The 22661-nt window shown below is 43.4% G+C and overlaps 1 protein-coding gene across 2 annotated transcripts in view; it reads right to left on the bottom strand.

The window, feature by feature from the left end:
* Positions 1-22321, bottom strand: part of LOC147627795 (uncharacterized) — a 110138-nt gene extending 87817 nt beyond the window's left edge. The window contains exons 1-2 of one of the 2 annotated variants that reach the window (XR_015268330.1): positions 21828-22314; positions 7766-8260 (exon numbers count right to left, since the gene is read on the bottom strand). Coding sequence is in view for 1 of the 2 variants with exons in the window: in XM_086814772.1 (XP_086670898.1) it covers positions 7766-8258 (493 nt within the window). In the remaining variant the exon portion in view is untranslated. Of the gene's footprint in view, positions 1-7765; positions 8261-21827 lie in introns of both variants that reach the window. The other variant, XM_086814772.1, reaches the window with a different exon arrangement.
* Between the last annotated feature and the right edge of the window lie 340 nt (positions 22322-22661).

The following is a 22661-nucleotide window of genomic DNA, read 5'->3' as shown; positions in this document are numbered from 1 at the left end:
TTGCAATAGTCTCTTATGCTTGTAAGCACCTATGGGCTTCCCTCGTGCTCATTTTCAGCAATAAACAACTATCTACAACCTTCTACAGTTTGTACTTGGACCTACAACTTGTGTTTTCTCTTTCTTTCATTTGGGTCTTAGGAATGCCCCGGCTACATTCAATAGAATGATGGATCGCATGTTCTGTGGGTACAAGAAATTTACAGGTGTCTTCTTTGATGATATCCTAGTCTTCTCGAAGACCAAAGAATAACATAGAGCTCATTTGACTATTGTTTTGGAAGAGCTCTGTAAGCATAAACTCTTCATAAATGCAAAGAAGAGTGAGTCTTCTTGTCAGAGATACACTATCTTAGACATATTGTGCCCAAAGACGGAGTGCGGATGGATCCTGCAAAAATTGATGCAATTCGGAATTGGCATGAATTGAGATCGGAGCATGAGATCCGTAGTTTTCTTGGATTATGCTCTTACTACCGCAGGTTCATTTGGCACTTTACATGGATTGCTTCTCCTTTGCATGACTTGACAAAGAAGAAGGCTATGTTTAAATGGATTGATGTAGAGAGAGATGCATTCCTCAAATTGAAAGATGTAACTACACATGGTTCAGCATTGATCATTCTAGATTCGCAAAAGCCATTCACTGTGGAATGTGATGCATCTCGAAACTCCATAGAACCTGTCCTAAATCAAGAGGGACATGCTATGGCTTACGAGAGTCGTAGATTGCATGATGCAAAGCTCTCTCTTGGCATTTATGAGAAAGAGCTCATGGTTGTAATTCATGCACTAACCATATGGAAACATTACCTTTTGGGGCTAATTTCACTGTGAAGACAGATCACCAGAGTTTAAGGTATTTTCTTACCCAAACTAAATTGTCAGAGAAGCCTAGGAGGATGGCCAATTTCCTCTCTACGTTTCATTTTCAGATCTTGCACCCCCCGAGAAAGAAGAACGTAGTGGTAAATACATTGTCACGAAAGCCGTATGTAGCAACTATCTCAGTTGCCTCTCACAAGGACTTGCTTGCCATGCGTAATTTGTGCCATACAGATGCTAATTTTGCCATTATTCGGGCTGATTAAATGGCTGGTCATGCACGTCTCATATGTGATCAAAGAGGGCTATCTTGTGAAAGATAATTGCCTATGTGTGATATGTGACATGAGGTAAAAGGTTTTGGATAAGTGCCATGCTCCTCCATATGCTAGTCATAGAGATATAATGTCTACTATGCACATGATTGAGAGGTATTTCTTTTGGCCAGGTATGCAAAAGAACATAGAGACACATATACGTGCATGTAGCACATGTCAAAAGGTGAAATTTGATAGACAAAAGGCACCAGGGCCTATTCCCACACCAGCCATGGGAAAGTATTACAATGGATTTCATTATGGACTTGCCATGGACCCAACAAGGTAATGATGCTATTTGGACAATTGTGGACAAGTTTAGCAAACAAGCTCACGTCTTGCCAGTCAAGAAGACCATCAAAGCTGGGCATATGGTATATCTTACACAAGTTTTCAAGCATCATGAAGTGCCGAAGTCCATTGTAGGGGATAGAGATCCCAGGACTACAAGTCTCTTTTGGCAGGCCTTGTTTGATGATATGGGCACCAAATTGAACTTCTCACCCTCAAACGGATAGGCAAAGTGAGGCTACAAATTTAGCCATGTTGGATCTCTTGAAATGTTATGTGGCGGATCAAAAGTCTTCATGGGAGAAGTACTTACCGCTTGTGGAATTTGCATACAACACCACAATGTATGCATCTATGGAAAAGGTCCTGTTTGAGATTGTTTATGATAAGGTGATTTTTCCATCCATCCTTCGCACAAAGGATGAGATATTTGCAGCTATAGAGTATGTAAGACTTAGATATTGCCTTTGCTCACGTGCAGACAACCATTGCAAGGTCACACCACAATCCCCGTTGTGGAGACTATACCAAAATAGACGTGTTCCACGCAAGTACATGCGGTACCAGACCCAATCGAAAACCAATCCTCTAGGCATATTCGGGCAAGTACACACATGCACAAGTCCCAACGGAAAGCCAAATCCACAGTATCAAATGATTGGCATGAATCCCCTGCATATGTAACTGCCATGGATGCCAGTCCAATGTATATACATAATGAGAAAGCAAGGGTGGACCCGTTGGGTGGCCAAATGGTGACTTCCTCTCGGCTTCTAAACAGTTGTCCAAAAGTGCAAGCAATCTCTAAAGAACTCTTCATCTACCCATTTAGAATCAATGGAAAGATAGTTCTTTAACTTTACAAGGTAACACCTGACAAGTTTGCCTCTAGCAAGCTTGGATTCCTTGTGATACACAATCTGTTCTAGCTGCAAAAATCTCCTCAAGCTTATCCATTTCTGGTGGATCGTCAATAACCGGTTCATTGGACTCCGGCCCTCCATGCTTGCAAAGGAGACTCACATGAAAAGCATTGTGTATATGCCAATGACTAGGCAATGCCAACTTGAAAGCCACTTCATTGCATTGATCTTCTTGATCACTCGAAAAGGCCCATCGTACCTGGTTGCAAGTTTAGGGTATGCACCCTCTTTGCCATGCCTCTTACTAAGTCTTGCTTTCTCGAATTTCAGCAATACCCAATCATTCTCTTTGACATCAAATTGCCTTCTATGCTTGTCGTCAACCTTTTTATGTTTTATAAGACTCTTGCATTAGTCAAGAGATTTTTTATTGGCCACACATCAAGACTTGTGTGGAAGACTATGTCAAGGAATGTAACCAGTGCCAAGTTAATAAGACAAAACACCTTTGGCAGGGTGGCTTACTTTATCCTTTGGAGATACCAGAGAACAAGCGGCAAAGTATCTCAATGGACCTTTTTGTTGGGTTACCCCGAACGAATTGAGGGCATGATTCTATCTAGGTGATAGTTGATAGACTGACCAAGACGGCCAAGTTTATCCAAACACGATCTATTATAAAGAGTCATGAGTTGGCTAAATTGTTTGTAGATGAGTTATACAAGCAGTATGGATTGCCTGAGGAAATAGTTAGTGTTGGAGATTCAAAGTGCATTGCAAGATTTTGGCACCCTATATTTGTCAAGCTTGAGACTAAGTTAAGTATGTCTTCCTGAGATCATCCACAAACAGATGGTTAGATTGAACGCATGAATCAAACCTTGGAAGATATGCTAAGGGCTTATGTATCAAAACGGTAGCCAGAGTGGAAAAGGTATCTTCCACATTTGGATTCCCACACAATAGCAATAAGCATTTGACTACAGGATTCAGTCCATTCATGCTTATCTACGTTTTTTAACATAGGTCACCGATTGTGATTGGATTGAGTACGATCCAAAATAGGCAAGATTTAGGTTTTCTGCAGGATATGCATGAGATGCTTAATTTAGCCAAGCAGAGTGTAAGAACAGCACAAGAAAGAGCTCAATCTTATGCTAACCTACGTAAATCTCCAAGGATCTTGGAGGTGGACAAGTGGAGTAGTAGATTTGAGAGGGGAGCTACGAGGGAGTCTGTTTAGAATTTGAAGGCTCAATTTTCCCATTTCATTGCTGAGGACATCAAAGGTTCTTAAGGGGGGAAGTATGTTTCGTCCATAAGTTAACCAAGGTTAGGTTAACATAGGATCAAGAGATAACCCCACTTGGGTTAGGAGTATAAGGGAAGCCTCTAGTTATAGTCATTAATAGGATCACTAGCTATTATTAGGCCAAGGCTAGAGCTATTGCCCAAGGGTCTATGTTGTTTTGCATAGTGTCACAAATACGGAAGAGTATACACAAAAAACCTTATCGCATACATAACATCATGGCATCATACATAGCATCTTACATCATCATCATCATACTTTGTTACCACTAAAACAACAATATGAAAATCTGCACAAAGACACAGCACTTGGGGCTGAAGTTGGGCCAGCCCCCACCCCCCCGAGGTGTCTTTATTACCGATCGAGTGTTCCAGTACAAGAGAACAGGTGCCACAGAGTAAACACTCTTCAAATTGGCACCAGATACATCCAGAATATCATGAAAAACAATTCAAACAGTAGCCTGAGTATTCAATCTCAAGCTTCCAAGAGCCTCTCGGGCACAGCCACACTCTAGTACGTGATCACACCCTCTAGCAGTGATGCTGTCCCGAATAACCAGCCATGAAAACCTTGGCTTTGGCCACCTGAAGGTTCCACCCTTTGAGCCACAGGCTTCATGTAGGTTTAGAGACTGTTTACCTTCGATTCTATCACGAAGAACCTTGCTGAATTGGACTGCACAGCCCTGTTTTCAGCCCACAAACATGCTGTAATAGTCACCCCACGAGATGAGGTGAGTGCTCTGCTGTTTGCCTTGAACCACGGGCCTTCAGAGCATCGATAATCAGCCAAAAGACCTGCTGTACAGCAGTCGACCAGCCCCGTAGAGAGGCCAGGAGTGGTCACCTGCTTCCAGGGAGAGAGAGAGAGAGAGAGAGAGAGAGAGAGAGAGAGAAGAATCGCTTTTTCCTATAGCAGCTATGGGGGCAGCCGACCAACTATAAAGCAGCCCTGTTCATGGTCGACCAGCTCTCTCCAGCTCCCTTGCATGCCCTCCTCACAACTGGCACCAGCTCTGCATGCTCCACCGCCAAGAACAACTGGGAAGGGGGGCGCCTAGCTGATTTGAGCGCTCTTCCCCCAAAATAGCAACTCATGGAGCTTTTCTTGGCTAGAGGGCTGCCCACTTTGAGTATTGGCCAAGCTTTGTTAAAAATTGGTCCCTTTTGATGTGAACACCTTAAAAATTGTCCACCCAAACATAAGTGTGTGTGAACACTTAATAATTTGTCCGCCCAAATTTAAGTGTATGTGAAAACCTACACTCATAAACCTTAGTATAATAAAATATAAGCTGTAAATTGAGTTTGGGGTCACTTACAACCTGCAAAACACATAAGACCACCGCCTTAGCCCCAAACAGGTGTGCACACACTCATCCACAGGTTTCCAGGCGTCCCGAGAGCCCATGGGCAATACGGAACTTGAAAAAGATTTACATCCTGCACCCAATAGGTTTAAAGCTTTTCTTGTTGGGGAAAGGCATCATGTGTTCGACAAAGCTCAAAGTAAACCATCAAAAGAAAACAAAACAGGTTATGACGGCCCAACCGACCTCAAAGAAGTAGAATTGACTCAAGAAGGAGAACATCCCAAACCGGTTTTTATAGCTACGGATCTCACCCACCTAAAAGAGCAGAAATTGCTAGACCTACTCCGAGAGTTTATAGCTCTCTAAGCTCTTGTCTAATTCTCTAGAAGCCTTATAACCTCCCTATTCCTCCTCTAATCCCACTCAAGTCACTTTATCCTCTTGTAAGTAAGTTCTAAGCCATGGAAACATCTAATAGGAGACCTAATGATTCCATTTCTGAGCATGTTCTTAACAACTCTAGAAATGAGCAAGGTATGTGGGTTGTGTTAAAAGTATGGATCGAGCTCTCCTAATGATAATTATTGCTTAATGAGATACTAATCCTACTCTAATGACAACATAATTATCATGACTAATCTAAGGTGGATGATACCTAAGTGAACTCATGGTGATGAGTATGTATAATAGACTCAAGCATAATTAGGTTACAAGATTAATACTTGTACTCATAAAGAGGCTTGAGATGTGTGCAAGTGATATGATATCATTACTTGAAATGGCTCCCTTTTATATGATGAGGTACACCAATGTAGGATATATCCCTTTGCTCATGTGGCTACATGATATGCTTTGCACTTTCTTGGCTACTCAACTTACTCCCTACCTCTTCCTTGTGCTCTTTAGCACCACATTTCTCAACACCCCCCCCTTGGTGCCAAATCTTTGGACTACTCAAGGTGGTCATATGCGAGGTTTTATAACATATTTTCACCTCTCCCCTTGATGGTGACTTAACATCTTTGAGGCCTAGAGGTTATCTCTAAGAGTGAGGTCCCCCCCTTGATAGAGACTTGACCTATCTTTGAGGTCTAGGGGTCTCTTCTAAGAGTAGGGTTACAAATTTTGGCTATTTATTCTACCTTGGCTACATCATTGGTGCCAGAGGATAGGATATACAAAATTTTAGAGGATATTTTTGGAGCTAGAGGCATCTTGAATTGCTTTTTCTGCCACAGTGATCTTCTTCCACATAGTTGTTTTCTTCATGCTTCATGTCGATGTCATGTCCTTCTTTTTATCGATGCTTTCGTCTTTGCTTGTGCGCATGATTGGTTACATGTGGAAGGGCTCCATGGAAGGATTGATATCTTGGTGCGAGTTCCTGGCATGACTCAGTACATGTGGAAGGGCTTCATGGAAGGGTGGATACCCGGGTGAAAGTTGCATGCTGATAAAGTCTCATGGAAGGGTGGACACCCTAGTGAGCATTCTTTATACTTGTATGGGTGGTGCCCGAGAAGGGTTCGGTACAAGATGATTAAGTTGGGAGATGGAATCCATAATATTATGCATAAAGCAGAGAGACAGGTTTTGCATCAGGCTTCATAGGTATGGTATGCTCACAAACCTCTCAGGGAACACCTTGCATGTCCTTATATGTCCATGCAAAACGCCACGATCTCAATCCTTCCATGGAGCCCTTCCACATGTAACCAATCATGCCAGGAGCTCACACCACGATCTCAATCCTTCCATGGAGTCCTTCCACATGTATTAAACCATGCCTCGAACACACACCAGGGTCTATACCTACCCTTCCATGGTGTTCCTCATAGTCAGAAATATGACATCTCCCCGGCTTCTAATCAGTTGTCCGCCGCAACTGAAATGCGGCAAGAGGAGCAATAGTCAGCCACACAGAGACCTTAATAGCAACACAACATCACACTTTCCCTGGGGCTTCGTGGCCTCGCAATATTTGTGGTGCCAAGGTTTTTATTTATTGCCACTAAACTGAGCCTTTGCACTGCTGTACTGCTGCTTCCTGAATCGTCCATCTCTGTCAGTTGTCATCAGCAACCCTCTACTAATTTTTTCCTCTTATCCATCAAGGTTTTGAAGTCTTTTTTAATTGTTGGTGTTTTCTTCATATTTCCTAAAGACTTTCTATTAATATCTATTAAGTTGAATTTTATTCCTCCTAAACTATAAATATACACTCATGCTTTATAAAAGTTTAACTAATGTACAAATTTTCCCGCTGTTTGGACTCTGCAGGCTCAAACTGCTGTGATTCTTTGCACTGATGGGGTGGCTGGAAACATGGGACAATGCTTCGATGTTTCCTAAAGTGTAAAGCAATGTATTCTTGTTTAATAGCTGGGCTGCAACCAGCCAGCCACCAATAATACTTAAGCCCGCTTAGGTTATTTTGGGGAAGCCCACTTGGGTGCCCTGCATGCCTGTGGCAAGCCACTCGTGGGCAGTTTTTTCTCGCTTACTGGATGCCTGCAACCTGCTGAAATGATCCCATGCTTGAGCCCTACCTCTGCTGAAATGAGGCCAACCTTGAGTTCTACCTCATCCCCTTCCGAAGAAGTAAGGCCAAGATAATAAATTCTTAACCCAAGTGATTGTCTGGAACCATTAACCATAAAATCCCTTTAAAAATCCTGAGATTGCAGCATAGTACAAAATACAACATTGATTACTTAGAATACATGTCATCTTTGCCTGACCTGCAACTACATAGAATGAGATTGCAACTGCATGCTTAATTACATGTGTCAGAAAGCATCCACATGCGTATGATGAGAGTGGTATAGTCAAGTATACATACTTGCAGGGGCTCTGCTTTGTATGACATGAGGATCATAGTCACCAGCCTTCCAGAACCTCTTTGAAATTTGCTTCTGCTGTATGTTAGTAGGGAGAGAAGTGCTTGTAAAAGGGCTCTGGGTGAAAGGCCGAGGATGTACACTGTTTGACGAATCCTGCATGACAGCATTATTCAAACTACCCAAGTCATCCTTGACCAAACACGCCCTGTTGTCAAAAATCCCGGGCCCTCTGTTTTGGTAAACATTCACAGCTGCATGGGGGAATGTAGCCACCTCGTGAGTCTCAAAACTCCTCCCGTGTTCCTGGGACCCATTGTGCTGCTTAAAATCTTCCTGCCTAGATGCATGGTCAAGGTTCTGCCCGGTGGGGAAGCATTTATTGTGCCTCGCTACATTGGAAGTTTCCTTATTTGAAATGTCAGCATGTGGCAGCTCCTCATCATCGCTGCTTAGATCTATAACATCTTCACAATTAGTGTCCCTGTGCATCATCACTACAGATAACAAAGAGATGTCAGAACACAATATTCTAGTATCCCTGTACAGCCCTTGGGCTTTACCAAAAACCCAATGTAACCAATAAGTATTTCCTTGTTTGAAAACACTGTAAAAGCATACAAATGATTCTATGGACAATTTCCCTATTGTATTCATCAGATACACCAGCTTTAGGAGGGAGCTAAAAATGCATAAAAACCCATCAAAACCCTACAGAGATCTATAGGGAAACATGCGAACCCCACGCTGCCTTAATCCCTCCCACATGCTATGCATGTGTAACCGGGGGACTAGGGCCTTTGACACACTTGTTGATACCATCAATGCATATTAAAACACTTAAACATGGCCACAGCCTTAACACATATCCATCATCGCTTTGCATAAAACATAAAAGCTAGACAAAACATCCACAAATGCTGAAAATGGAGCTTGCACGTGTGACACCACATAGAGGCCGGAAAGGGCTGACCCCCCCCCCCCCCCCCCTTGGAGTATTTTATTACCCAAGGAGAATAATATCATGTACAAGCTTTGAGGGCCTTACTCTCCCCACGGGAGATGCCGGATTATCCATATACAAATGCCATAACACAGCCCAACACCAGGCAACTGAGCCGGAACATAGGCTGTAGAAATGCCGAGCCAACAACATAATCCATATACCTCCGTGTGGGTACTAATTCTTTCCCAAAAACCACGGGTCTTCATGCAATAGAGCTGGTACAGCAAGTACAACTCTCCATTCAGCCGGTACAGCAAGTACAATGGCTGGTATAGTCGGTACAATGGTTGGTACAGCAGGTACAATGGCTGGTACAACCAGTACGGTGGCTGGTACAACAAGTACAAATGTTGGTACAGCATGTACAGTGACTAGTACAGCAGGTACAGTGGCTGGTATAGCAAGTACAAAAGCTGGTATACGCGGTACAATGGGTGGTATAGCTGGTACAACTGGTACAATGCGTGGTACAACAAGTACAAAAACTAGTACATGCCTTCAGTATTTCTTCGCGATGGAAGCCTCCAAAACAGTCCCCAAGAGCCGGTATTCTTCATGGGCAGCCTTCAAGAGAGAGAGAGAGAAAGAGACTAGCCATCATTAGGGTAGCCTCCTGTAACGGTGGTAGAGGCTAGTGTGCAGCAAGAGAGCCTCCATTAGTGAAGAGAGAGGGCTCCAATTTATAGATCTGGGCCTCCCATGAGCTAAAATGGCAAGAGAAGGCTACAATGACAAGTGGAGAGCCACACAATAGCTGAAGTGACAAGTGTGAGGCCACTTGTCTCACTTTGATCCACTTTCTAACAAGTGTCAGGCCACTTGTCTCACTTTGGTCCACTTTCTTGCCACATGTCCCAATCTAAGAGATGGGGGGGTCCTTCCATAATCTTTACCTCTAAAAATATCCCAACTGGTAGACATTCTGTCAAAGGCACTTTGCCAACTCTTGGTATCTGCTCACTTCTAGATGTAATGACGCGAACAGAATTTCCATCAGAGTCGGGCCAAAAATAGCAACTCTCCTAAATTTTAGAAGTGTGGTCCTTTGTATTCTAGGATAATCCCCCATTCCCAAAGCTTGTACTTTCCAAATATTCAGACATCCTAGAGTCCACCAGACCCCTTTCATACTGGGAAATGTCCAAGCTGGTGACATCCTCCCCAGTTTCTTAAAAGTTGTCCGCAACTTTAAGTTTCAAGTCATATATTCAAGATATAATCATGTCCCATCAAGTGGGCGAGACGAGATAGTCTCAAAAATCCAATATATCTGAAGAATCCATGTCCCAAAGAAATGGGTGAGACTAAATAAGTCTCCATAATAGCAATATCATGTCCCAAAATAAATGGGCAAGACAAATCAGTCCCATAAGTCCAGATATCATAATCCATGTCCCAAGTAAATGGGCGAGACAAAATAAGTCTCCTGCCAATAAGACATCGGTCCACATGACCCTTGGCATAGATATAAGTTCCGTGCCAACCAGGCGTCATGTCCACTTTACCACTTGCACTCCGTGTTGGTACTCTGACCACACACCTTGGATGAGAGGTGGGCTCAAGTAACAAGATAAAACAATCACTCGCAGGCATAGATAACCTGGTGTTCCATAAGCATTTCTGCTACACAGTTTATAGGCATTTCGGCACCAACTCACACTACCCTCTCATGTGTCCATGTTCCCTTCCATCTGCTGTCTATTGTTCTACCCACACATGGTAGAAACAATCTTCAAGAGAGCACGTAGAACACTACACACGGCATGTTGTGCTCGACACTACCCTCTGACGTGTCCATGTTCCCGTCCATCTGCTCTCTATTGTTCCACCCACACATGGTAGAAACAATCTTCAAGAGAGCACGTAGGACAAGAGAACACTACACAGGGTATGTGAACCGTGAGTTTCATAAGTCCAATGCATCCCAAATAAAGGGAGCCATAAAGAATAATCCATCCTAGTAAAAGGGAGTCATAAACATATTCCATAAACCTGAGGATAGATCCAAATCCCTAGAAAAGAAGTCCAGGAATCCATAGACCTGTATACCATACCTCTTACCACATACTGCGTGCTAACCACACATCTTGGAGTAGAGGTGGACTTTATCCATAAAAGCATCATATCCATGAGATATCCAAAGATTTCTTCTCTATAAACTCCGACAGATTCGTCCATAGAAATTGCTTGTGAAGCCCAATATCTATATAAATCTCATCCAAGAAAGAAATCTCCATAGATATAATCCATCCCAATAAAGGGAGCCATAAACAATGTTTCCCTAAAACCATGTCAAGGCAAACAACACCACCTTTCTCCTTGCATGGCTATACAAGGATTAGTGAACATCAAAAACACTTCATAGTAAATAGCAAAATCACCAACTTTGCAAACTCAAAGTATACTTAGCTTTTTCTTTGCCAGGTAGGTCATGAAGCCAAAAGAAATATCTCATCACCATATCCTTAAGATATCCTGAGATATATCTCTATATAGCTTGCTTGTAAGCTTGATAATATAATCCACAATATCCATATGGAAAGAGTGCTAAACGTGTACACATAAAGCCAACTCCCAACTCTCCATTCAGCTGGTACAACAGGTACAATGGCTGGTACAGTCGGTACAGTGGCTGGTACAACAAGTACAATGGTTGGTACAGTAAGTACGGTGGCTGGTACAGTAAGTACAAATGCTAGTATAGCATGTACAGTGACTAGTACAGTAGGTACAGTAAGTACAAAAGCTGGTACAGCCGATACAATGGGTGGTACAGTAAGTACAAAAGCTGATACAGTCGGTACAATGGGTGGTGCAGCAAGTACAGAAGCTGGTACAACCGATACAAGGGCTCGTACAACAAGTACAATGGCTAGAAATCATAATAAATGATTAAATACCCTTGCCTTCAGTATTTCTTCGCGATGGAAGCCTCCAAAACAGTCCCCAACAGCCGGTATTCTTCATGGGCAGCCTTCAAGAGAGAGAGAGAGAAAGAGAGTAGCCATCATTAGGGTAGCCTCCTGTAACGGTGGTAGAGGCTAGTGTGCAGCAAGAGAGCCTCCATTAGTGAAGAGAGAGGGCTCCAATTTATAGATCTGGGCCTCCCATGAGCTAAAATGGCAAGAGAAGGCTACAATGACAAGTGGAGATCCACACAATAGCTGAAGTGACAAGTGTGAGGCCACTTGTCTCACTTTGATCCACTTTCTAACAAGTGTCAGGCCACTTGTCTCACTTTGGTCCACTTTCTTGCCACATGTCCCAATCTAAGAGATGGGTCCTTCCATAATCTTTACCTCTAAAAATATCCCAACTGGTAGACATTCTGTCAAAGGCACTTTGCCAACTCTTGGTATCTGCTCACTTCTAGATGTAATGACGCGAACAGAATTTCCATCGGAATCGGGCCAAAAATAGCAACTCTCCTAAATTTTAGGAGTGTGGTCCTTTGTATTTTAGGATAATCCCCCATTCCCAAAGCTTGTGCTTTCCAAATATTCAAACATCCTGGAGTCCACCAAACCCCTTTCATACTGGGAAATGTCCAAGTTGGTGACAGTATGCCCTACCATTCCTCTTCATGCCAATTTTAAAGTTTTAGATGTAGATAAGTTTTTTTTTTTTAAGTTCTTGTCACCTTGATTCTAACCAGTGTCCGGAAAGGCTACACAACCAGGTGGATAAGTACAAACTAAGTGAAAGAAGATTGTGCAATGCACTTTATTGCATGGCATACTGCATGCTTGGAACTGTTTTCACGTGAGTTGTTTTGCTGCCTGCAAGATCTATCTATCTAGCTTACGGGTAGGGAACGCCCTCTCCTGAGAAACATGTGAGTCAATCTGTATTCTAACCTTGTTTGTGGGTTGTAGACAGGTGGTAAGTATGACTCTAAACTCTTTGTTTATTTATAGAAGAGGTATGGCTTATTTTTTTGTTTTGCAGGTTCACATTTCATTAAAGTGTGGACAGACACGTTATAAGTGAGTTTAGGCCTTTTATATCTTCCAGCCAGCTAGGCAATTAAACAGTGCCCCTTTTTATTAAAATAAAGGCGTGGGCAGCTAGGAGTGGCCTCTTGTAAGATGACATAATAAACCACCTTCCTCAAAAACAATGCACGGCTCTTTCCCCCTCTCCAAAAGCTAGGTGCATCTCTATGGGGAAGGAAGGAAGCAAAACGTTTTTTGGAAAAAAAAAATTGTTGTACCATTGTCATAGTTGCCACTACATGTTGCTGTACACTAAGTTGTCGTCCAGCTGAAACCCTAATTTTCAAAAACCCTAATTCAGTTGAAACCTTAATTTGGCAGAAATCTTACTTTCAAAAACCCTAATTCTACTAAAAGTGCTCCAATGCATTTTGTCGCCGACACTCTAGGTATTTGCTGGTTCAAACCAACAATTCAATAGTGGTTACGAGTAAGAGCTTCTATTGGTTCATTTTTTCAGCTCCATCCACATACTTGCTCATCAAGGTCTCAGCCTCACACACATGCATGTGTATGGATGCCAATGGAGCATAGTTACTTGTGACAAGTTAATGGGAATTGGGGAGTTGTTACATGCACTCTCTCCAGAGCATAACATGGGCATGCTTCTACCCATTGTCCAACTCAAATGCAGAGTACGTGGCCGGATTCATATATCTGTAAGGGCTATTGTGACAGATCATTGTAATATTGTGCAAGTGCAGCCTAGTGTGGACAGAGTTATTGGGTTATTGTGTGAAGACACTCAGTTGGACGTTATTATTAGGGTTGGTAGAGTTGGTAGCCAACTCACTAACATTAGACACTATAGGAGTCTAGTCCTTAGTCATATTCATTCATTGATTAATCAGTCACCATTGAGTCATTGAGAACTCAAGAGCAGTGCTGCCACTAAGAATCTCTATTCAGCGTCATATATACTTCATGCTAGTGATGCATAGTAGATTAGGTCGTCTCTCTCTAATGAGTATAGAGCAAGAAGAAGTAGTAGTTTGTTGCATGGGTTTAAGTCTTTGATTAGATGCTAATTGGAATCAATCAATCATACACACGCTTCTGCCAGCACCCATGTTACATTGGTATCAAAGCCTCGGTTTTTGACAAAAGAAGGGATGCAATTTTTGTCTCATAAGGCCGTGAAGATCGTGTTAGCAGTCATCTCTTGTCTGCACCATATTACTCAATAGGGAGTGAGAGCCTCTACTGTGGGTGGAGTATTCTCCATTTTTCCTCATTGTCCATGTTTTTTCCCTGTTTTGTCTGATCTTGGGGGACTGCTCTGTGCTGGCCAATTGTTGTGCTATCTTTGCTGAAACTCCATGTTTCTACACGTTTTTTGGTTTTTTGGGAAGAAACATAGTTCATCAGTAAGGTAGAGATTCAAAGCTGAGTCATAGGCTATTCATAAGCAAGGTAGAGATTCAAAGCCATTATGAAGAAGTCTGCAGAGAAGAAGACGTGGCATCAGGCGAGACTTGCGAAACCCACTTTGAGTAGAACAAAAAGCGCATTGAAGACTTCAACAAGGTCAAAACACTGTGCCCTACAAAGTCTTGGCACAAGTGCACTCTTCCTGACATCTTCTCCTTGATTGGCTCTGCACGCACCAACTGGCAATTCTCACTCTATCGTAAGTAGCAAGATGGCAATTTGTGTCAAATCCTTTTGCAGAATACAGTAGCAAAGCAAAACAAAGGCGAGCACACCACACAATGTTGAACCAGCACAGCAACACCCGTTGAATCTTGAAGGAATTGGCGGCAAGCATAACACATGCGAGCGGTGCGCTTGCACTACTAGCCACCTATGTTTTTTCGTCCATATTTTCCTTTATAGGATAAGATCCTTAAGGTATATTCACACTCAAACTTCTCTAAGGCCCTACTCACATGTTGCCATATACAATATATTCTTAGGCGTTCACACTCCTTGCATCAACATCATCGATAAGCGTTGCGCTTTGGCTTCAAGTTTGGGCATCATCAAAACTTCACCAAGATCTTTATCGACATCTTCATTGGCATTGGCTTGGAAGCGCCACCGAAAGAGAATCTTCACCGACATTTGATCAAGGGAGATTAAATTTCCCAAATTTTTTTCTTTTTTGTTTTTTACGTGTTCAAGTCAAGGGTCCTCCGCTCATCAAGAAGTCCCCCAAAAAAATGACATCCATAATTAGCTCATGCAAATTAGCTCGTGCATGAAGTGATATCGTATCTCAATGTGCTTCGTGATGTAATCACCTTGTGTGAGCTTTCCAGTGTGATAATATTTGTGCTCCAATATTGCATTGCACCCCTAGTGTGCAAGATTCTTTTTAGGCTACTCTTGCTACCAAGGACCTCTTGGCCTAACATTTTATAAGTAACCTCCAACCAGGATTTGTATGTATTAGATCTCTGATGTATCGAGATATGTATCACTTGTTAGAAGTTAGAACATCTATGTCTCCAACATTGTTTCAGTCCCTAGGCATTCGAACATCTGTTGTAGGGGGGTTTGTTGGAGACAACATATGTTCTCCAGTCATTTATCATTATACGGGTTCCAAAGTCAAAGGGTAAACATGTAGCCGAAGTTTGTAACTTCCTTATAAGTGTACTAGGATGTACTAGTGTGTGTTTGTGTGTGAACAGCCTCTAAGGAAAATATTATGTGAGTGTGTGTGTAAGCGATGATGTCATAGCCCATGCCATGTGTCATTGTATGTGTGTGTGTGACTTTGTCAAAAGACAAGGCTTTATGCCTATAAAAGCATGTGGGTCTACAAGGATATTTGGAACAAATTGCAAAATGGAGATTTGGTGATCGCCTATGTCATCAAAGAGAGTTTTCTTATGATACAAACCTGCCTATGTGTTAAAAAGGATTTGAGGCCAAAGTGATGGAAGAGTGCCATGCGCCACCCTACATGGGGCATAGAGACATCTCGACTCTTAACTCAAGCTTTGGAGAGCCACTTCTCTTGGCCTAGCATGAGAGCAGACATTGAGCTTTATGTTCCAGAATGTTTGGTTTGTGAGAAGGTCAAGTTTAATCGACAAAAGCTAGCAGGATTATTACACCCATTGAATGTTCTATGGGATAGTATTGCTATGGATTTTATCTTTGGATTGCCAAAGTCAGGAAATGATGGTATATGGACCCTTTCCGGTTACCAAGAAGATCAACCATGTATGTTATCAGTTGGACCTTTCAAATCATTGGAGGATACATAATGCCTTCCATGACAGTTTATTGAAACTATGTACAAGACCTTCCCCAAAGAAGCTTGTATTGGAGGAAATGGAAACGAAATGGATGCCAGAGGAGTACTTAAAGGACTATCCAGATATATACTTCAATCTTATGAGGAAGCGGTTGGTCTAGATGTATTTGAGGTACAGCATGGAATTGAGGACCGAGGCTCACAATGCATGGTCAAACCAATGACAAGTAGTCACCCTCAACCAACTAGCAACATCAAAATCATACGTTGGTGTCATGTGCACAATGTGTATCTACCGTGTGCTACACGCACGCAAGACTAGTTTCGAGGCTTGGGGAAGCTTGGAGCTAGGCAGGCTGATTGACGAGCTGAGTTAGGGATATACTAACGGGCGGGCACCCAAGTATGGACAGGCAGGCGTCCAAGTGTGGACGCCCGATGACCGGCCAAGAGCCTATAAAAGGGTGGCCAAGGTTAGTTATTGAGATATATAGAGTCTCGCGAGTTTGTGAGAGCTCTATGGTCTTGGAGCTTGGATCTAGTGCAGACGTGCACCTGCTTTATGCAGCCGAGGCCGGCAGCAATCTCGAGGCCCGCGAGGGCAGCTTCGTGGCGGTATGGGACGTCGCGAGGAGGAGATTGGTCGGTACGTCATCCTAGTTAGCTCAGCTCGTGGCTCGGTGGGGACAGCCAAGACTGTGGGCTTGCCCACGGCTGTCATGGTTGGGAGGTGAGTCGGGCCTGCACCCCCTTGTTGTTTGTTTGTTCGTTTGTTTGCAGGTTTCGAGTCTCGAACCAAGAACGATTACAAGGAGATCCGTGGGGATTTGACAGTGGTATCAGAGCATACCTCGTGAATGAGCAAGTCGGTAGGAAGAGAAGATGAGGTCGAAGAAAGGTATGTGTTAAAAAGCTTGCTGTTTTTTCTGTGCATACTACTGTTTTCAGAATAGTGTGTGTTTTTCTTCATCAAAGAAACCCATGTTGATGGGGTATGGTCGTTTGTGTTGCAAAGAAGAGAAGAGACTCGTTTGTGCAGTCGCATGAACTACAGGGAGAGAAAACAGAAAAAGCACGATGCTTTCTTTTGGTTGAACGCGAACGAGAGAGAGAGAGAGAGTGAGAGAGAGAGCGTGCGAGGCGAACGCTGCACTGCTGGTCGTGAAGAGCTGCTGGTCGCGAAGATCTGCACGTTGGGCAGGTGGCTTTTGGTGTCTATGCAGGCGGCCAGGCTTGCAGCCGGCCAAGTATGCGAAGGCGCCCAAGGCTATGTAGGCAGGCCGGCCAGGCCTGCGTAGCCAGGCGGCCAGGCCTGCGTAGCCAGCCCAGGCGGCGCCCAGGCCAGGCGAGCAGGTGCCCCAGCCAAGCCAGGCCGGCGCCCAGGCCACGCACGGCAAGCGCCCAAGCCCACGTGGCCTTATGGCCACGTTTACACAGGTTGGCGCAAGCGCAAACCTGCCGTGAAGGCACCGACAACGCAGGTCGACGTCCGCAAACAGCAGCACGCCGACGGGCTAAACCAGGAGGAGAAAAAAAAAAGGGGAAAGCACACGCTTTTTTTTGGGCTTTCGCTTTTTTGAGGTTTTTTTTTTTTTAAGTTTAAAAGGCCCCTCCTCCAAGGTTTCAAAGGTGTTTTATTTTTTTTTAAGAACCTAGAATATATATATCCATATATATATATATATATATATATATATTTTAAAACACAAAAGCAAAAGCTAAAGATAGCTTTTGGGGGCTTTTAGTTTTTTTGGAAATCTTTATAAACCCCCTTAAGTGGGCTTCTTGCCACACATCTCTCAAGTTTTCAAGCTCTCAAGCTCTCAAGTTCCCTTGCACTTTCCTTGTGCAAAGATCAAATTTTCTCTCCACTTACCCTCTTCACGTGTCGACCCAAGAATCAGAGTTGGAGCCCCTCGTGGAACGCGAAGGCTTGCCGGCTACGGAAGGTACCGATGCCGATCTTTTTGACGATTTTGTGTCAAAATCAGATTTCCAAGAGTTCAAAGCAACTCTCGAAGCTTCTTCGACGGAGCGTTAGGCACAAATCGCAGCCCAGAAGCTTTGCAGAACTCCATCGCTTTATTGACCACTACCCTCTCTACTTTTTCGGGAATGGATACCTTGGCCTCATCTTGGGTTGTGTTATGGCATATGTATATGGATAATCCGGCATCTCCCGTGGGAAGAGTAAGGCCCTCAAAGCTTGTACATGATATTTTCTCCTTGGGTAATAAAATACTCCAAGGGGGGATCGGCCCATTCCAACCTCTATGCGGTGTCAAGTGTGTACATCTTTCTTTTTCAGTTTATGGAATGAAGTGGCATATGTTTAAGGTTGTGGCCCATTTAAGTGTTTAATTGTAGTAATGGCCAATGTTTTGCGAAACCCCTGGCCCCAGAAGTTACAGTTTACATTCCAACAACATTTGTACTGTTATCCTAGTACATACTTCCTTGGATAAATCTAAGCCTATTGTAACATGCGGAAGCTCTGGGAGTCTTCTTTCAGCCCTAAACACTACTGGAAACATGCTGATGCAAAACGCAAACATGAAGAGAGAGTAGAGAGAGAGAGAGAGATGCTAGAAATTCGATATATTCATATAGTACAAAAACCCTAATCTACAGCCATAGGCTGCCTTCATAAAAGGTGGGAAACACACAAAAACTGTCCTAATGCTGGACCCATTCCTTAGAGGAATGAATGAATAGAATGAGGAGCAAAACTTGCTATTTATAGTCTCTTGGACTGCATGGAGAGCTGACCGACTGCATGGAGAGCTGACCGACTGCTGTCAGCCAGCTGACTGGACATTAAATCATAAATCTTGATGCGCTTGTAGTCGTCACTGTTCTAGTACAGCCGACAGACTCTCTTGCAGCCGACAGTACCCCCTTCAAGTCCTCCAAGTCCAACCTACTGCTTTCATCTGCACCTTGTGCTCCAGGTTCTGGTTCTTATATTCTTTTTCTGGCTGCCTCTTCTGGACCAACATCTGAGAATGTCCATGGCATGTTATGCACATGACACCTATGACTTAGTTTCGCAAGAATGTTCTGACTGGTGCAATCCTTGACGAGAGGTACTTTGACAAGCCAACTTTTTCTTTGTTGTTGGGGACTTTTAGAAAGCCCGCTTCGTACACTGCAAAGTTTGCTTCTTCTTCCTCCTAAGTGACATTTGGTTGTGCTTTGTGATAACAATTATTTTTATGGTGATTTGTCTTACCACAATACTTGCAGGGCTTCTTTGAAAAACAGTATTTTTCGGTGTGGTTGGTCCTGCCACAAATTGTCCACTTTTTACCTATGAAGTTTTGCTTCTTTGTGTAGAAGGAGTTGTCCCCTCCTCTTGCTCTGGCTTTGAACTTCTTTTCTTCTTCCTTCAAGGAGTTTATGACTCCTTCCAAGGGGTGTGTCCGGAGATTTTTGAGTGTGGTGATGAGGGTACCATGGGGTTCTTTTGGCATGGACTTGATAAGCACAGCTACGGCCACATCTTCCTCCACTTTAGCTTTGAGTGTTGCAAGCTGGTTCATGAGAGACTTCATCTTATTCACATGAGCGTCGAAGATCTCATGTGACTGCATCATGAGTCCATAGAACTCAATCTCCAAGGAACCCTTGGAGGTCTTCACCTATCCAGCCCGCCATCATACCTATGCACACCCCATTGCTGAATATGCACAACCCCTCACTTAGCAGTCGTGCTGCCCACCTAAACATACCCGCTCCAGCACGTCCTACGCAACAGCTATGTGCCTGTAGCAAGTGGCCGCAGCTCAACTGTCAACATAGCCTGCTGGCTGTGCACAGCAACCCAACTGGGCGCACATACAGCAGCCCCGACAACCTCTCCTATGCGGTGCTCTCCGGCAATCGCCTTGTACCCCCCGTCACCTAACCTATTGTTGCACCTGCTGTGACCAAATCGACAACACCCTCTTGCCCTGACTGTGCCAACCACCTCATCTAACCAACAACAAACAGAAGGTACAAATTTGGGATTTTTCTTAATTTATGTATTTTTCAACAATCAAAGAAAATTAAGGTTTTGGGCTATCTTTTTCAAAAATTGGAAATACCTTTATGACATTGAGTTCATGCTCTACCCTGCTAAAGCATTAAATTGAAAAATCCCCTTAGTTAAAAACCCTAATTTTTTAAAGTTTCATAAGCTAAAAAATCATTTTTGGGGATTCAGGCATTTAGCACCATCTCTATAAAGGTAGACACTAGCTCATCATCTATAAGAGCTAAGACCCCTTGTCTCCATCATTGATGCATGAAGGCCTCTGGCCTTACATTGAGGGGGAAGAAAATATGCCTGACGAGGGAGACAAAAAGATGTCCAAATAAGGGGAAGCTGCAGCACTAAAAGCTTGGAAGCTCAGAGATCAGAAAGCCTTTGGGTTGATAGCCCTAGGGTTGTCCGACAAGTTCATACATCATGTGGCAGATCTCCCAACTTCTAAGGAAGCTTATGCTCCGATACCATGTTGGTATTTTTTTAGGGTTAGGGTTAGCGTTCAGCTATGGTGGCTGAAACAGTGGAGCAGCCGTGGTTGAGTCAAGATGATTGCACAAAACTCAAGTACTATATTGATGTGATTGTTATGATTTTAAGGTACAAGGTGTGAGTACATTTTATAGCCCATGGGGCTTATCTTTTGACTAAGTCACACTCACATGGAGTTGACACATGGCACTAGTGCTAACATCATTGCTTAGGTCAAACCACATAAAATATCTAGATATTATGTGCCCCTCTGAGAGATGATTCACACACAAACACACAAATACTTACTAAGAGATTGTTTACATGCCAACAACAGTTGTCCTAGGATTTAGGTCTTGCTTTTAACACTAACCAAGTACTCGAATCCTGCTCCAAGATTCTACATGAAATATGAATGCTACTTGAAGGAGTGAAAGCATTACTTCAACTAGTTCTAAGCGCAGTATTTCCACAAGATGGCCCTTCAAGCCTTGAGAAGGAAGACTGTACATGATCTAAAGACAGAAGTAATAGCCATGTGGGGGGTTGGAACTTATGATGGACATATAATTGGCCGTTGTCGGCTGTGTCAGCCATACGGTTATCGACTTTCTTAAGCCGGTGCTTCCACAAGGTGACGGATTGAGTGAATATCTTTGCCCATCAGGCCTTAAAAAGAAGGACTTTGTAGGACTTGTAAAACTAGCCGACCATCCCATCGACTTGCCTCCACTCCCATAAAACCCTCCATCATTGATGAGGTAGGCCTTGGTCGAGATGCTTATGTGGCTCATCCCTAAAGCTCACTTGACATCATTAATTTGGTCCTACATTGCCAACCTCACCTTGTCCCAAGCAAGAATGCAATCCTCCAATGTAAATGTGCACACCAACTCTTCCTTGCTCAACAAGGCATAGCTGAGCTTGAAACCCCCAACCTGTGAAAATCAAACGTTCTCTCGTTCTTGATAAGCTCGACCCAGCATGTGTTATTTACCTTAACACAAGCACCTCCTTGCATTGCGTTTAATCCATTCCTTTGCACCCTTCTTGTAACCATAGAAATCGATTCTAGAACGCCCAACAATTCTTTCTACACCACCGCTGCACAATCTGTTGTTAATTACATACCTAATAAAAAACGGTAGCAAAAACAACATGCATACAAGGTGGAACCAACAACGAACAACGAACAGTATGACCCATTCAAGACCTCCCCCCAATTTCAGCTCTGTCGATGTATCTAAGTTACGGAAGAGGATAAAATTGTAAGGTTGGGAAAAGAAATGCAGATTTTGTAGGCTAGCAAATTCCTTCCAATTTGGGGAAAAGATGTGAGATTTCGTGGGCTTACCAGTTTGATGACAAAATCCATTAACAGGAGAAAGCGTCAATTCGAATCTGATGAGTGGCTATGGTAGAAATTGGGGAAAGAAAAGCTGATGACGATGGAAGATGTGCAAATTCCGAGAAATGATCCAGGTTGGGGTTGTAGTGGTGGCCAGTAACTGCTGTCAGCAAGGAGAGAAAGGGCCAATAACTGCGCTTGGGCCACAGAGACAGGACCGTTTCACCAAAATAGCTGTCGAGGAGAGGCTACAGCGTTTCTTCCAAGAGACCCAATATCTGCAAAGGGTTTCTGCTTCAGTTTGGACGGCCCGCGAGGTTTCTACACTATCCCTTGGTTTTGCCCAATTTGGACGCCACGGAGCCCACCACCGCACGAACACAATCTCCATCTCACGGCATTCTCATGTTCAACAAAGACTTGATTGCTTCACCAACAATAACTCCTCCATTCACAAACCTTATGGTGAGGGCTACTCCCATGGTAGCCTCATTCCTCCCCTCCCTCCCCTTTAGTACTAACTCACTCCTTGTTCACATGAGTATCATCAAATAATTACAAAAATTTTGCATCGCCAAACAATCGCGCCCATGCCCCCCATCGTGGATGTGCTGTGTCTGCATCTGCCCCTAGTGGCATCCAAATTCTGCACCCACTCTCATACTTTTTATTTTTAAAAAATTGGAGATTAAGTTTGATTTTGTTAATCGTGCCTAAAAGATTCAAAGCCCACTACCGCAATTTAGTGTCAACAACAATAACAACTCCATTCACAAACCTTATGGTGAGGGCTACTCCCATGGTAGCCTCATTCCTCCCCTCCCTCCCCTTTAGTACTAA

Source organism: Cibotium barometz, chromosome 20, assembly GCF_041138505.1.
Source record: "Cibotium barometz isolate CiBa-2024 chromosome 20, ASM4113850v1, whole genome shotgun sequence".
NCBI lineage: Eukaryota > Viridiplantae > Streptophyta > Polypodiopsida > Cyatheales > Cibotiaceae > Cibotium > Cibotium barometz.
This window is presented reverse-complemented; position numbering and strand designations above follow the sequence as displayed.